Source organism: Coturnix japonica, chromosome 15, assembly GCF_054131305.1.
Source record: "Coturnix japonica strain WE chromosome 15, WE-NBRP24, whole genome shotgun sequence".
Lineage (NCBI taxonomy): Eukaryota > Metazoa > Chordata > Aves > Galliformes > Phasianidae > Coturnix > Coturnix japonica.
The window spans coordinates 12,736,509-12,751,101 of NC_140677.1; the positions used below are offsets into that span (position 1 = coordinate 12,736,509).

General features: G+C 41.8%; 1 protein-coding gene across 2 annotated transcripts in view; it reads left to right on the plus strand.

The window, feature by feature from the left end:
* Positions 1-14,593, plus strand: part of BICD2 (BICD cargo adaptor 2) — a 60,646-nt gene that overhangs the window by 42,645 nt on the left and 3,408 nt on the right. Inside the window, exons 3-7 of one of the 2 annotated variants that reach the window (XM_015875270.3) lie at positions 1,950-2,102; positions 3,768-4,220; positions 4,540-5,559; positions 6,036-6,187; positions 12,436-12,646. In XM_015875270.3, the coding sequence (XP_015730756.1) occupies positions 1,950-2,102; positions 3,768-4,220; positions 4,540-5,559; positions 6,036-6,187; positions 12,436-12,646 (1,989 nt within the window). Of the gene's footprint in view, positions 1-1,949; positions 2,103-3,767; positions 4,221-4,539; positions 5,560-6,035; positions 6,188-12,435; positions 14,396-14,593 lie in introns of those variants that run through there. The other variant, XM_015875268.2, reaches the window with a different exon arrangement.

The following is a 14,593-nucleotide window of genomic DNA, read 5'->3' on the forward strand; positions in this document are numbered from 1 at the left end:
TCACCTTTTCTATGTACTTGAAGAATGTAAAACAGCACTTGTGAGAACATGTGCAGTGTACACGTGCCTGTCTTTAAATACATGAATACTGTTTGGCGTATGGATAATATAAAAATCTGCTTAAAAAGAAGTCTTCACTATAACATGAAATAGCATTGCACTGATTTAACCTTGCAGCTTGCAAAGCATGCGCATTTATCTGACAAGAAGATGCTAAGAGCAGAGTGAAGGTACAGTGAGCTAAACACACAATAAATCATGGTTATATCTTCCTTCTCTGCTCAGGAAACAAGGGGGCTATTTTTAAATCTGCCCTTCCTGTATGCATTGAAACAGTGATTTTTTTTTTCATGTGCTAGACAGAGCACGACAATACTTTCACATGAAATAATGAGCTCTTAGTGCTGCTCTGAATTAAACAGACAGGACTGGACAGAAACCCTTCTTTATCCAAACAAGAATGGCTCCAATAATTTTTCCAGGCACTGACCTCCGCAAAGATTAGGTCATCCATGGACAAACAGAAGCAAAGCAACCTGAATGGTGGCTGGGGAGAGAAGCTCTGTGGGAGGTCTGCCACTGAATTTGCCTTGCTCAGGAACAGGGAGAATTACAGAGAAGAGCTCCTAATTTGTGTGAAACTTGGACTGATGCGAGGGCCTTTTGCAATGCTAACAGTTAAACAGTTGGGATTATCGGGCTGGAGGCTCTTTCTGCCAAAGGTGAGAGGTCTCGGCTCTTGAAGAGGAATTCAGGGCATGAATTCATGTCAGTCTGTAGCCTTCAGCTGCCACAGTGTGGTTTGCTGTAGCTCTGAGTTTGTGCGGAGATAGAGCCAATACCAGCTCACAGGAACTTGGAAACTTCAGGAACGTCTAAGGCGGTAAATAACTCTGCAGCATTGGTTCTCAACCTACACTGTGCAGTTCAGGTTTCATTAGGTTCCAGCTTTTCTTTTTTGGCTAGAAGCTGAGCGAATCTGCCAGGGCGCTTCCAGGTGGAGTCACAAAGTGAGTCTCAGCCAAGGCTTGGTTTTGCAGTAACATTTTCTAACCTCAAAGCAAAAAACATCTGTATTGGAGGAACTGCCTGGATTATGCAGTGCTGTGGTTGAGAATCAGTAGAGAAACGTGACGCGCGTTTGGCAGACTTTCACTTGCATTATTGTTCTGTAGTGTCTCCTTTCAGTGATTAATGTTTATTTTTGCTTCTCAGTGTGCTGAGGATCAGTGCTCTTTTCTTCGTTGGTTAAAAATAAGCAGGCAAGTTTATATTGCCTAATGTCTGTCTAACATGAGAGGTAACTATAAATTAATTTGTCTTTGCAGGTAGTTCTGAGGCTGTGTTCAGAATGTGCCAGATTCAAGTCCTGACATATGCTCCAACCACAAATATTCCCTTTATCTTAAAGTTATCTATCAGTGCCAGTTGATACCTGTGCTTTATTATTTGTGTGTTCCTGCAGCACACTCACAAGGGAACCTGGACCTTAATTTATCCATTTGTGCGGGTACTATTGCTGACTTCCTTGTTTCTAACAATACAGAGAACACTAAAGGAATCTGAATTTATGTGGACTGTAACCTAAATAATTAAGTTGTCTGGAGTTATCTGAATCTCCTCTTGTGAAAACCCCTTCTTGTTTAAATATTGATGGAATCAGGCATTGGCTTCCAGTCTGACAAGATTTCATCTGTTGCTTATGGTCAGTGAGACAACATAGGTATGAATGCTGATTTAACCTGCTTGCTTGATAACTTTTGAGTCAAAGGAAGAGTGAGAATTTGTAAGAGAGGTAAGAAAACAGAATCTAGCTACTGCGACTGGGTTTTCCATCATTTCATTGACTGGGGGAATAGAATCTGATGGGTGCACGTAAGGAAAAATGAACACTGGAAATGTTATTGTGGCAGACCAACTCACCCTCACTTTGGGGTTTGCTTTTCCAGGCCAATCAAAATGTGGAGATCCAGAGGGCCCGCCTGCGAGATGATATTAAGGAATATAAATTCCGAGAAGCCCGTTTGCTGCAAGACTACACTGAGCTTGAAGAAGAAAACATCTGTCTCCAGAAACAAGTGTCTGTCCTGAAGCAAAATCAGGCAAGTGCTTCAAAATAGTGAGCATTGCTCTCGTAGCACTAGTTAATTCCTGTGTTGTAGAACGGTTCCATCTCCCTGTTTGAACAGGCTCTTCTTTTCTATATGTATATTATTTTTGAGACTATAAACTCAAAAACTTCAGTACAAAAAGTTCCAAAAGTGTTGAAGCCTTTTCTGATTGTGTTTCTGCACAGTTGTGAGGCCGTGATGCTTTATTTTGAGGTCCAAGTCCTTCCATGGTCTTCTTTCCTTTTTTTGGAAGCAGAATTTATCCATCTGTGCTTTGTTACTTGGTTCAGTCTTTTCCCTGCACTTTTCTTTCAATACTTTCTATCCATTCTCCCCTACCATGTCCACAACTGGATGTATTTCTGAACGTAGATTTATATTGCTGCTTAGTGCTTGCATTACCTGACTGGTTCTGTTCTTCTTCTCTTCTGGCTGCTTTCATTAAATGTGAACTGCAGATATGGTTACTCTGCACCATCAGACCTTATCTTAGAAGTCTCAGCTGGGCTATCTTCCTGATCTTGGAAACAAAACCTGCATTTTTGGAACAACTCAGGAATTTCCCTGAGTTATCATTTCTGGAGATAATTAAATTAAACACGGTCTTTGGCCCGATTCACTTCCTATTTTTATGCTTCAGGTCCCTGTTCATCCAATTGCTTAAGCAAAATTCAATGTTAGTCAAGAATACGGTTTAATATTCCTGAAATGAAAAGATTTTGAGGTCAGCTGTAGTTTTAATACAGTCTGTTGCAGTGAGCACTTAATACAAGTTGTTAGGTTTGCTTTTGTTTCTTTATTAATTCTCCTCCTGTGTTCTGACTGAAGGCTGCTCTACCAAGTGAGGCTGAGTGTACTTCACTTACTTCCATGTGAACCTTTGTCAGTGTTTACCTCTTTGACCTCACTGCCCAAAAGAAGGTTCCAGGTTGTTCCTGTTCTCACCTGCATATACTTGGTCTAATTAAGCTGACTGGGTGCCTTGACATCATGTGGTAGGGATGAAGGAGCAATTATGCTCTCCATGCAGGCTAGAAGAGATGGTGACCTGGTAAATTCTGGTCTGTGCAGCTGGTTGCTTTTAATTTTTACTATTTTTGTCTCATTCATCATTTTGTCTCATTCATCATTCATTTAGGAGAAGCAGGTAAAAGTTCCCAGCTCTGTGTTCACATTCTAAAACGATGATATTCAAGAATGCCATGTTTCTGGGTTGAGCCAAACTTAACCTCAGATGCTATCTTGGCAGTTGCTAGTAATTACTGACTGCTTTCTGGTATTCTGGAACCTTTGAAAGTATTCTGCAATCTTTGAGCTCAGTGGGCATATTTAGAACTTAGAGGTAATTTTCTACATGGCAGTGCATTATTTCATTTTATACCTTGTCATTATCCTACTTGATGGGTTTTATTAAGCTTTAATAATTCCACTGGCATAACTAGAAGGATCCATCAAGTTTTCCCAGGCTTAAGTTGCCAGGCTGAATTAGTAAGATTGGATCCTGTTTTTTAAATGGTGTGTTGGTGCACATTGGCATCTGAAGTTCCTTTTATAACTAGCAAAAAGTAGTCGTATAATTTAGGATATTTTCTTTGTTTGAGGTAAGGAAGGAGTTACATTAGCAGGGTTTTTTTCCCCCTGTTTTTGTTTTGTCAGGTGGAGTTTGAAGGTCTGAAACATGAAATCAAAAGACTGGAGGAGGAAACAGAATTTCTCAACAGCCAGCTGGAAGATGCCATCCGGCTGAAGGAGATCTCTGAACGTCAGCTCGAAGAGGCCTTGGAGACACTGAAGACTGAGAGAGAACAGAAGAACAACCTTCGTAAGGAGCTGTCTCACTATATGAACATTAACGACTCCATGTACAACAGTCACCTGAACATCTCTTTGGATGGTCTGAAGTTCAGCGATGAAGCCACGGAGCCCAATAATGATGAAATCATGAATGGATTTGAACAAAATTGCCTCAGCAAACACAGCAGTGGCAAGAACAGCACATCCACCCCCAAGAAAAATGAAGGCTTCCCCCCAGCCCCAAGTCTGGTTTCAGATCTTCTCAGTGAATTAAACATCTCTGAAATCCAGAAGCTGAAACAACAGCTTGTGCAGGTAAACATGTTCTCTAAACAACTGTGTACTTAGCAATAAAAGCTAGGGTTCATTTGGATTGGAATTTTATTATTATTATTCAAAGCAGCTAAATTTGGCCATTTTAGAATGCAGATAAGATATCTGGGGAGAAACACAGCTTGGAATAGTTCCTTGTTGTTGTTGCTGGGTTTTATCTTCGAGTACATGAAATAGCCTTTTCAATAATGTGCAGGTTTCTGTAACCATGTGGACCTTGGCCTAAGATGCTGTCTCTTACAATGAAGCCACTTAAATGAAATAGTTTCCTTTACGTGGTTATCTCTGTTCTGCCTTTCAGATGGAAAGGGAAAAGGTGAATTTGTTAACGACGCTACAGGAATCTCAGAAACAGCTGGAAAACACACGGGGGGCCCTATCAGAGCAACATGAGAAAGTTGGCAGGCTAACTGAGAATCTGAACGCAATGAAGAAGCTCCAAGTCAACAAGGAGCGTCAGTCTGCCCTGGACAATGAGAAGGACCGAGACAGCCATGAAGATGGAGATTATTATGAAGTTGACATCAATGGACCGGAGATCCTGGAGTGCAAATACAAAGTGGCTGTGGCAGAGATTACTGACCTAAAAGAAGAACTTAAAAATCTTAAGGCCAAATACAAAGAATGTGAGTCAAAGTATGAGGAAGACAAGAGCAGATTTGAGACGGAGAGCCAAGCTCTCACAGAGAAGATTGCCTCGTTAGAAAAATCCAGTAGGAATGATAGAGAGCAAGTGGCCAGACTGGAAAAGGAGCTGAAGAAAGTCAGTGATGTTGCTGGAGAAACACAGGGCAGTCTCAGTGTGGCCCAAGATGAACTAGTCACCTTCAGTGAGGAGCTGGCCAATTTGTACCACCACGTCTGTATGTGCAACAATGAAACTCCAAACAGAGTGATGCTGGATTACTACAAGGAAGGCAAAGGAGGACGCAGTAGTCCAGAGGCCAAGGGAAGGAGGTCTCCTATTCTTCTCTCTAAAGGGCTGTTAACCATTGATCTAGGAAAGGCAGAGAATGGAAGCGGTGACAGCAGCCCATCTCCAGTGTCATCTCTGCCATCTCCTGTGTCAGATCCTCGGAAGGAACCGATGAACATTTACAACTTGATAGCTATAATCCGTGATCAGATCAAGCACCTGCAAGCTGCTGTGGACAGAACAACAGAGTTGTCCAGGCAGCGTGTTGCCACTCAAGAACTTGGGCCAGTGGTGGACAAAGACAAGGAAGCACTCATGGAAGAGATCCTGAAGTTGAAGTCCTTATTGAGCACCAAGAGAGAGCAGATAGCGACTCTGAGAACTGTGCTCAAGGCCAACAAACAGGTCAGTGGGTCTTACAGATGTGATGGTTATAGTCTCAGGTCATGAATACAGGAGAATTGATTTTAGGGGACATAGTGCTGTTTCTTAAACTCAGCGAAGCTTTTCTTCCTGATAACTTGCTTTAAGTGCAAGTTATGGGTGAACATGTGTAAATATAGACATGCTGGACACTTCTGTTCTTTGTGTTGAAGTATGTAAGGCCTGCTTTTATTTCAGCAGTAAGAGCTAGGCATTACTAAATGTATGCTCCATAACTTCCTAGGTGCTGCTGCATGCTGGTGGGAGTTTGGACTCTCCTATGTCCCATCTGTTTCCAGTGCTCAAAGATGAAATTTCATTTAATCTGCCAGAAGTTTAACATCCCAGTACTAAGTAAATGTTTAATGGTGTGAATAGCAATTAAAAGTCTCTTAGCCAACTGCTTGGTGAAGTGTTCCATTAACTGCTACGTTTCTGTTCTTCTCGGTGAATGGTAGACTGCAGAGGTAGCCCTTGCCAACTTAAAAAGCAAGTATGAAAATGAGAAAGCTATGGTTACGGAGACGATGATGAAGCTGCGGAATGAGCTGAAGGCTTTGAAAGAAGACGCTGCTACCTTTTCTTCCCTGAGAGCGATGTTTGCTACAAGGTAAAGAATATCTGAACTCTGCAAAGTATGTCATTCCTTGCTTGTGTGGGGAGAACAGCTGAGCATCCTGCCACAAGCAGCAAGGCTGCCCATGCAGTCAGTGGCCGGGTGGGGTGCCCTTACCTACATTCATTGCTTACAGTGTTTGTCTGCAGTGTGTTCTTATTGACAAGGAAAATGCTAGGGTGCTGCTACAAAACAGGAATTTGATGTAGGTTATTGAAGTAATTTGAGTTACTGTCCCTGTTGGCCATTATCCCTGGCTCCTGAAGTCCTGAAAGCTGAGGGCTGACATTTATCAATGTCAAATTAGCGCTTCTTATTCAATGAAGATGTCGCTCTGCTTGACCTGGAGCAATCAAGAAAACAAACAAACAAACAAAGATGCTGGCAAACACAGATGTACGTTATTAGGTGTGTGTGTGTTCATATACATTACAAACATAAAAGGTTTTCTTTCTATCATCAGCTAAAAAGTACCACAATAAGGAACCACAAGGATGTTGGTAATGATTCCTGTGGCTTTTCTGTATCTTTCTTTTTGTGGAGGCGGTTCTGCAGCATCATGAATGTGCCCTGAGTGACCACAGGCTTCCTGGTGATTCTGTCTTTCTCAGCAATATCTTTGTATATGAGTAAGCATGAAAAGGCAAAATGTAAACTAAGGAAGCTGAAGATGGAGTTGTAGCACCTCATTATGTTGGAGAAAGCAAAGCCCTGCACAGCATGCTTTTGTCCTGCTCTCCTTTTTTGGAGTGTGATCTAACATGCAGAAATTGCAATCTCTTTGTAGCTTTGTAACCGCAGTATAAAGCTTTTTAGCTTTAATAGCTTGAAGATAAGAGGAAAGGAAAAAATATACTACTGGCTTTCAGTTTTTTATCCTAGATGCAGACAGCCAGCTGCCTGTGTTTTCCTACATGTTAATTGTGCTGCCTCAGTGCTTTAGTGTGATTGTGATTTGGAGAGGAAGATTTGTCAGAGAAACAGCAGAGGAATCATTCTTTCCCTGCCTTATTTTGGTGTGCTGTCATCTGGAGGTCGATTTTGTCCTTTTACTGGAAAGGATTCCATAGCATATGAGGAAGGCAGAATAGAAGTTCTCTGTAAGGGTGAGTTCATCTCAGTACTATTAATCATATAAAAACAAGACTTATCTGCTACTGCAAACAGCTAATGGAACACCTACTAAGTACCGTCAGTCTCATTCCTGCTCTGGCCAAGAGGTTCCTATCAGCAGAGATGAGTAACAAGTGGTGGGTCCCTTAGCCCACCATACCATTTTATGTTTGACCGTGGGATGAGGCAGACAGCTGCATACACCTCTATTTTCCACAGGAAACAACCGTTTTGTAGGATACAAGAGAACTGAAACAATACATGTGAGTTGAAGATTGGGCGTGAATAGAATAACTGACCTAATTTCCTTTCCAAACTAGAGTAATCCTACTAATGTGACAATACTGCCAGCTATTTTTAATAAGTAATGAAAATGCAGTGAGACCTGAGGCTGGAGACAAAGGAAGGCTTGCAAAACACAGATTAATGGCTTCCAGCATTAAAGGAGCTATTGAGAAACTGTTGGGGCATTCTAGACAACACCGGAAGCCTAAAATTAAGCTGTCACACGAAGGAATAAATCAAGATATGCACAATGTACTGTGGAAGTGCATTCAGTAGCTGAGTCCAGATTTTCTTAATCAACACACCTCTCCCTGCTGTACGTACCAATGGGCTGAAAGCACTGGGGGCTGGGTTCAAATCTGCCTGGAAATGGAATTTACCTGCTTAATGAGACTGTAACAGCTCTTGCAGTCACCATATTGCAGAATAGATTGCAGTTAATGAAGATGCAATCATTTCTCTGTTAAAAAACTCAAAGAGAAGTTGAACTTTGGTTTTTTTGTATAGTGTTGAGAGGAATGGAGAGTTCAGGATTAGGTCTTCATCTTTCGCTACCCCCTTCAGTGAGGACCTGAGAAAAATGTCCTGCCTGGGGATGATAGCTTAGGAATTGCTTCTACTCTAGTGGCATAAAATCATTAGTTTCGTCTTCTAAAATAGGTCTAAACAACAAAAAAGAAGATTTTCTTTTGAATTCTAGAAGCGGGAATTTGCCATAAAAGTTTATGATCTGTCCTTGAGTGTTTTTATCAGTGGAAGTTCAGAGCGACTGCAGTACCCAGCTGTGTGGGGCTGACTGTTCCCTCTCTGTGCAGGGCACAATCCTTCCCACATGTTTGAAATTATAAGAGATTTATAGTTTGATTAATTCCTTTAATAGCTTTTACTAATGGACATTGATTACACATGGCTGATTGTAAACAATTTAGAAAACAAACTATAGCTGCTTATAAATTATACTATGTTTATAGTGCAGATGTCATAGACACTTATAAATGCAATAGCATTTATTATTTTCATTACACAACTCAGATGAGTTTTTAAAGCATGGAGTTGCAAGTGAGCAGCTGGCTGAAGTTCCACCAGACCTGCTTCTACCTGCTTACCTATCACCCTAAGCTGGCTGACCCTGAGCTGTTCTGTCCTTTTGTGGTGAGATGGTGACAAGTCTTTATTTAAACCTTGGCCTTCCAGTTAACAATCTAAATTGCATTCATTGTAAACCTTGTCCTCAGTCCTGGTCCTTGCAGTATCCGTGGAACTCATCTGCATCTGCCACCATCACAGAGCAGAAGGCTGCTATTGGAGGGGGAAGGTGAAGGAAAGAAGGTGTTAAAATTCAGTCTTTAATATTAATTTCTAACATAAAGAATGAGTTTGGAAGCAGGTGGCTAATATCCCTTACAGCTGAACTCGGTCAGTATTCATTTACATGTCATTTTAACTGCTGCTCTACTAACACGTTTCCATATTTTAAGGAAGATGAAAAACAGGGAGTTTAAATCTTCTGTGCCCTGATTTCTTACGTAGGCTGACAGCTTAATCTCTCCATGTAGAAGTGGGAGCAGTCGATGCTCTGGAAGCCTCCTTCAGTCACACCTCAGTCTTACTTGCTTGGAAATGGTGTTGTGGGCCTCACACTGACTGCAGGGGAGGGGTGGGAGGTTTAATTATATCCAGGTGCATTTGGTTACATCACTTATTTGCAGAACGATCTTGAGTCAGTAGTGAGTTCAGCTATAAATGGGACCACGTGCCGAGGTTTAAAGAAGGTAATAAGTAGGAATAAGGAAAAACTGGCACTGATCAGAGGTAGTGATGTGCAGCCTTTTCCTGTGGTAATATTTAATGTTCAGGACTCTTATTTCCACTGTGTAGGTATTTGTTTTTGTAGTTGGTTGTTTTTAGAATCAAGCGAGTGTTTCCTTAAAGTCTTCGTTCTGTTGTTGTTTGTTACCAACCCCAAGAAAATAGGCAACGTCAAAAGGTTCTGTTCAGCATCCACTTAGAAACATGGATGTGTGATCGCACAACAGCCTTATGCTGATTTCATATTCTTTGAAGCACGAGAGCTCGATTCTGTTTTCAAAAGCGTTTTTAAAACAAAGGTGCTTTGTGTTTTGATCTTCTGATGATTTTGCATTGAGAATAATACAGCTGGGAAGTAGCTGAGCACGTGGCAAATGAGGCTGTGGAAAGGAAGGTTATTTTATTGTTCTATGTGCAAAGCAGCAGAAATACAGCTAGATGTACCACAAAAGCACACTGTATGGGCTGCTGCTACCACTGGTAGCTCTGCACTGAGCAGAGCAGCTCTGCGGGCTGTGTTGGGCTGCAATGCCTGGGGAAGCAACTTGTGTGAGGAAATGAAATGGGAAGTGAGTGAGCAGTAGGATGGGAAGAAGGGCAGATCCACCTGCACACACTGCGCCTGCTCTCCCATCCACGTCTCAGTCCTCATTTATTTGATTCAAAGCAACTGTTGCAGTGTTTTATGTTACGTATTGCTCCCCTGACTGAGGGCAGCCACGCTTGTACCAGGGTAAGGTTTGTTTTTGATGCTGTATCATTTCATCTTAGTTAAAGATCAGGGAAACAGATTCAGGCTGCACAGCGGTGTGCAGCCATAGTAGAGTTCCTGCCTCTCCCGTGTCCTCTCGCACACAGAAGAATTCAAGTTTAGTGAAAATTGCAGCTGTTTGTATGCTATTGATAACACTCCCTTTTGTTGAGCAGGAAGGAAAAGCTGCCTTCGTAGGGTTATATGGAGAAAGGTGATGGGGGCATTTGATGTATTGAATGCTTCATTTTTCAAGGCAATCACTGGATATTTTGAACCTTTGCGCTACATACAGAAAATGTGTTGATGTACTGACTTGCTACAGTAACCTTTGGGAGTCAAATTCAGGGCTTTAATTATAGCTCAGCTCACATACAAACTACTTTGTGGCTCCTGGACTATGGCAAGTGCTTGTCCATGCTATCAGGTTTGGCACAAATGACTAGGCTTAGCACTTTTCACCTCGAATGTCACAAGAGCATTTAAAAACCGGAGGGAAACCCAGCAGCCCTCAGCCCTCTGTCTTTAGTCTGTGCCTTGTTCCAGCCCGCAGATGAAGAAAATGCATTTCTAACAAACTAAAGCAACAGGGCACAGGGTGAGCAGAGATGTTACGAGCTGTGCGTTCTTGCAGCCTGGTTCTCATATGAAGCTGGTACCAGGTGCCACCTTCCATAAGAGAGCAAGGAGGACTGGTATGGCTGCAAGACTTATTTCTTCTCAGGCTTCCCAGGGCTATTCCTACCTGTCTTCCTCTCTGCTTGCACTCACAGAGGTGCATGGACTTGTTTTGCCTTGTGACGTCCCTCTAAATCTGAAAGCAGCAAGCAATAGGATTGTAGCACATTTAGGGTTCCTAAGCTTGGTTGTTTTGTTGTTCTGTTTTTGCTGAGCTCACCATGAACTCTCTGAGGATTTCCACTGTGGTTCAGCAGCATGCAGAGATTTATGTGGAGGTTCCTGCACGCAGCAGCCCTAAACTCAAATCCTTCTATTAGGCTAAGCTACATTTGCAGTATGCAGATTTCACATACATGTTTCTGGGTTACTGTATGATGTCCATATGTATTCCAAAATAAAATCCGTGTTTTTTCCTTTCCTTTGTTCTCTTCCCAAGAAAAAAATAATAATAATTGGTTAAGAATAAGGCCTAATCCTGCTGCTTGAAGTCGGGGAGAACAGAGTGGGGAAGTTCATTGTATAAGCACAGCTGACAAATCTGCATGTGAATGTGGTTTTGTTCAGTGTGGGTGTTTTTTTTCCCTCCAGTCTCCTTTATGCTGTTTAATGATGGTGAATGTCCTGTAGCCTCAGGGACTTTTCCATTTTGGTGCTGGGAGGAACTTCTTTGCAGATCTTGTTGCTTTTATGAAGCAGTTGTGTTTTACAGATGTGGCCATTATAGATTCCAGCCATTCCCTGTGATTGTTCTCTTTCTACCCATGTTTGTAGTTCTTCTGTGTGCAGTAAATGTTTATCTATATACACATAAAGACAGACATTTTCAAATTGCTCACGGTGCACCATGCGAGCCATGTAGCTTCCAACAGGCATCTGTATGGCCTCCCCTGAGGGGTTCTTGTAACACCCAGTTGTGTTGTTTAATTGGGTCAAAATTAATTTTGGTGGTGAAAACTATCGTATAAAAGCAACTTGCTGTAGAAAAAGCAGTAATAAAACACTCATTATAGGGTTGTTTTTTTTCTTCTTCCATCAGGAGACACAGAGTAGGTTAAACTAAAATTATTAAAGATGTATCTTAATAACAGTGTTGTTCAGTCACCTCTGGGAATGGGTTCCTGTACTCTGTGGGTGACTAAACAGCCTGTGAAGCACAGGGGCTCTTTGAAGAGCATTAATAGCCGCTGCGCTAATGGCCATATTACAGCACTCCTCCTGCTCCCCTCTGACTCCCTTTGCTACCCGAAAGTTAGAATGGATGCGGTCTCTGTGTAAGTGGAGACAAAAGTAAATTGACTGCATTATGTCTGTGCACTGTTGGGCAGAGGGGCTGCAGGATGTCCTACCCTTATACATCAGGCTCCATACTTCAGTTATACAGAGGCACCCATAGTCGTGCTGCACTGAAAGGCATGAATGTAAATGCTGAGTATGGGACTATAAGAACCCCACTGAAAGTAGTTGTATTGACTGAAGTTCCTATTTAAGGCTGTATGCGAGCAACCACAAAACTATGAGGATGCCCTGATATCTGCCAGGCAAGAGGGATTCATGTTTTATAGATGGAAACAAGATTGCTAAAGATTGATATATTTCATTGCAGATGTGACGAATATGTCACACAGCTGGATGAAATGCAGCGGCAGCTCGCAGCAGCTGAAGATGAGAAGAAGACTCTAAACTCGTTGCTTCGGATGGCAATCCAGCAGAAACTGGCACTGACACAGCGCCTGGAGCACTTGGAGCTGGACCATGAGCAGTCCAAAAGGGTGCGCACAAAATCTGCTTCCAAAGCCAAGAGCAGTAACCCTACTGTAAGTCATATTCGCTCTTGTGGAGACAGGCCCGAAGGACCTGTCCTTAATAACCAGGTGTTTTGTAGCGAAAAATATAAAATCTATTGTGACTAGGAGAGGTGTGTAGAAAAACCATATTATGCATCTTATTTTATGCTGTAATTGTCAGCGTAAATCCCCACTATCTAATGTCGCGGTGAGTTGACTTGTACTAGTAAGTTGTTAAACCAGGTAATACAAGTTGTATTATGGTGGTCTTAACTGTAACTAATTCATAAGTACGGGGATGGTATTAACGAGTTAATGGTGGAAAGGAAGTAGCTTTTTCCACAATTAACGTGTGTGGGTTTTGCTGTTTATGGTAAGTGTTAAGAGTACACCTGATATATTCTATCTGGTGTTACTAACCGTAGTTTGTATAGCACAAATGTGATCCTTTCTCCAGGGTTGCAGCATACTTTAATAAATGCTTTCACAGACAGAAACGAACAGAAAACCTCCCCTGCTGCTGTGGCTAGAAGTGGTGAAAAGCAAGTGTTAGATGAGAGTTGTGTCTTGAAAACAGAGACCATTTTGAAACTGGAACCAAAATTAAATAATTTGCCTGTTATGGCAGATATGAAGAACTTGCAGTTATATCACCATTTACCAATGTCCTAAAGCTATAATAGGCCATAAAAGCTAGGAACAACACGGTAGGATACGTTATTTACGCTCTGCTTCCCTCCATTCAGAGGGTTAACCAGGAGAAACTTGCACATTTATATTAAAAATATGCAATATTTATCCCCATCTGGTATAAAAAGGTAAAAGTTTGAGAATTGGGATCCTACCCAGTAGGCAGTTCCACTTGAAGTTATGCTCTGCAAAAGCACCGCGTACTGAAAGGACCTCCATGGGGTCCTGCCGCTCCTTGCAGCGTAACGCTTGGGGAGGAATCTGTTTGAGGTATTACTGTAGCCACACGACGTATCTGTGTAGAGTTAATGTGACTATGGTCTAGTATTGTTCTTCTCAGCTTTCAGTATTAATCCGAACAGGATGATGTTTCCGAGCTCTGATCATTTTTTAAATACACAAACGATGTTGCATTCCTTATGCAAGGACATGTTCCACAGGGCTCTACATTACAGGCACAGGGAATTGAAGCAGATCACCCACTAATACATATTGATGGAGTAGCTTAGTATACCTGTTAATCTTTAAAAACAAACAAACCTTTGTCTGTTGCTGAACTTCTAAGAGGCCTTTTTAGCCACTTAACTTAAAAATGGTTGAAAATACAAAAGTGTACTTCATAATTGGTGCCTATATGGAAGATCAAGATGGAAAATCTGTGGAGCACAATAAGGCACTCTTCTTTTTTTTCCCTTCAAACCAGTTTTCAAGTGCCTAGCCTCAAACTTCACTTTAATGTAAAGCCCTGTTCAGTTTGTACTCTTTCAAATAGTTTTGTATGCCTATAGCAGTACTTACAAGCAAGGCGAGACCGCACAGCTGTCTGCTCGGTAGTCCTGTTTTATAAAGCCATTCTGATACTCCCACTGTGGTGCCGCCTCATCTCACTGCCATTTCTTGTAGATAATCAGCAGCTTGCTTCCTCTGCATTGCCGCTCTGCCTATAAGTAGTCAGGAGATATCACAGTACTCTATAAGGTAATAAGGAGCACAGCTTGTCTTCCCGGCGAGGGGAAACCTCTTGGGATTTTGGCTTCCTGGATATTAGAAAGAACAAAATAATAATAAATTAAAAAAAAAAAAAAAAAAGTCCAATTCAATGAGATTTGAAACCAATGGAATTGTGGAAAACTTGCTGTGAGGCTGAGGAACATGAGGATGCCACAGGCAAAGCCAGAATTGCATTTCCCAGTATTGAGAGCTGGGGAAAGACCCAGGTTTGTTAGTAATAACATGTTGCTCAAATAGCACTGCCTGACAAGTTGACACAAATAGCAATTCTGACCT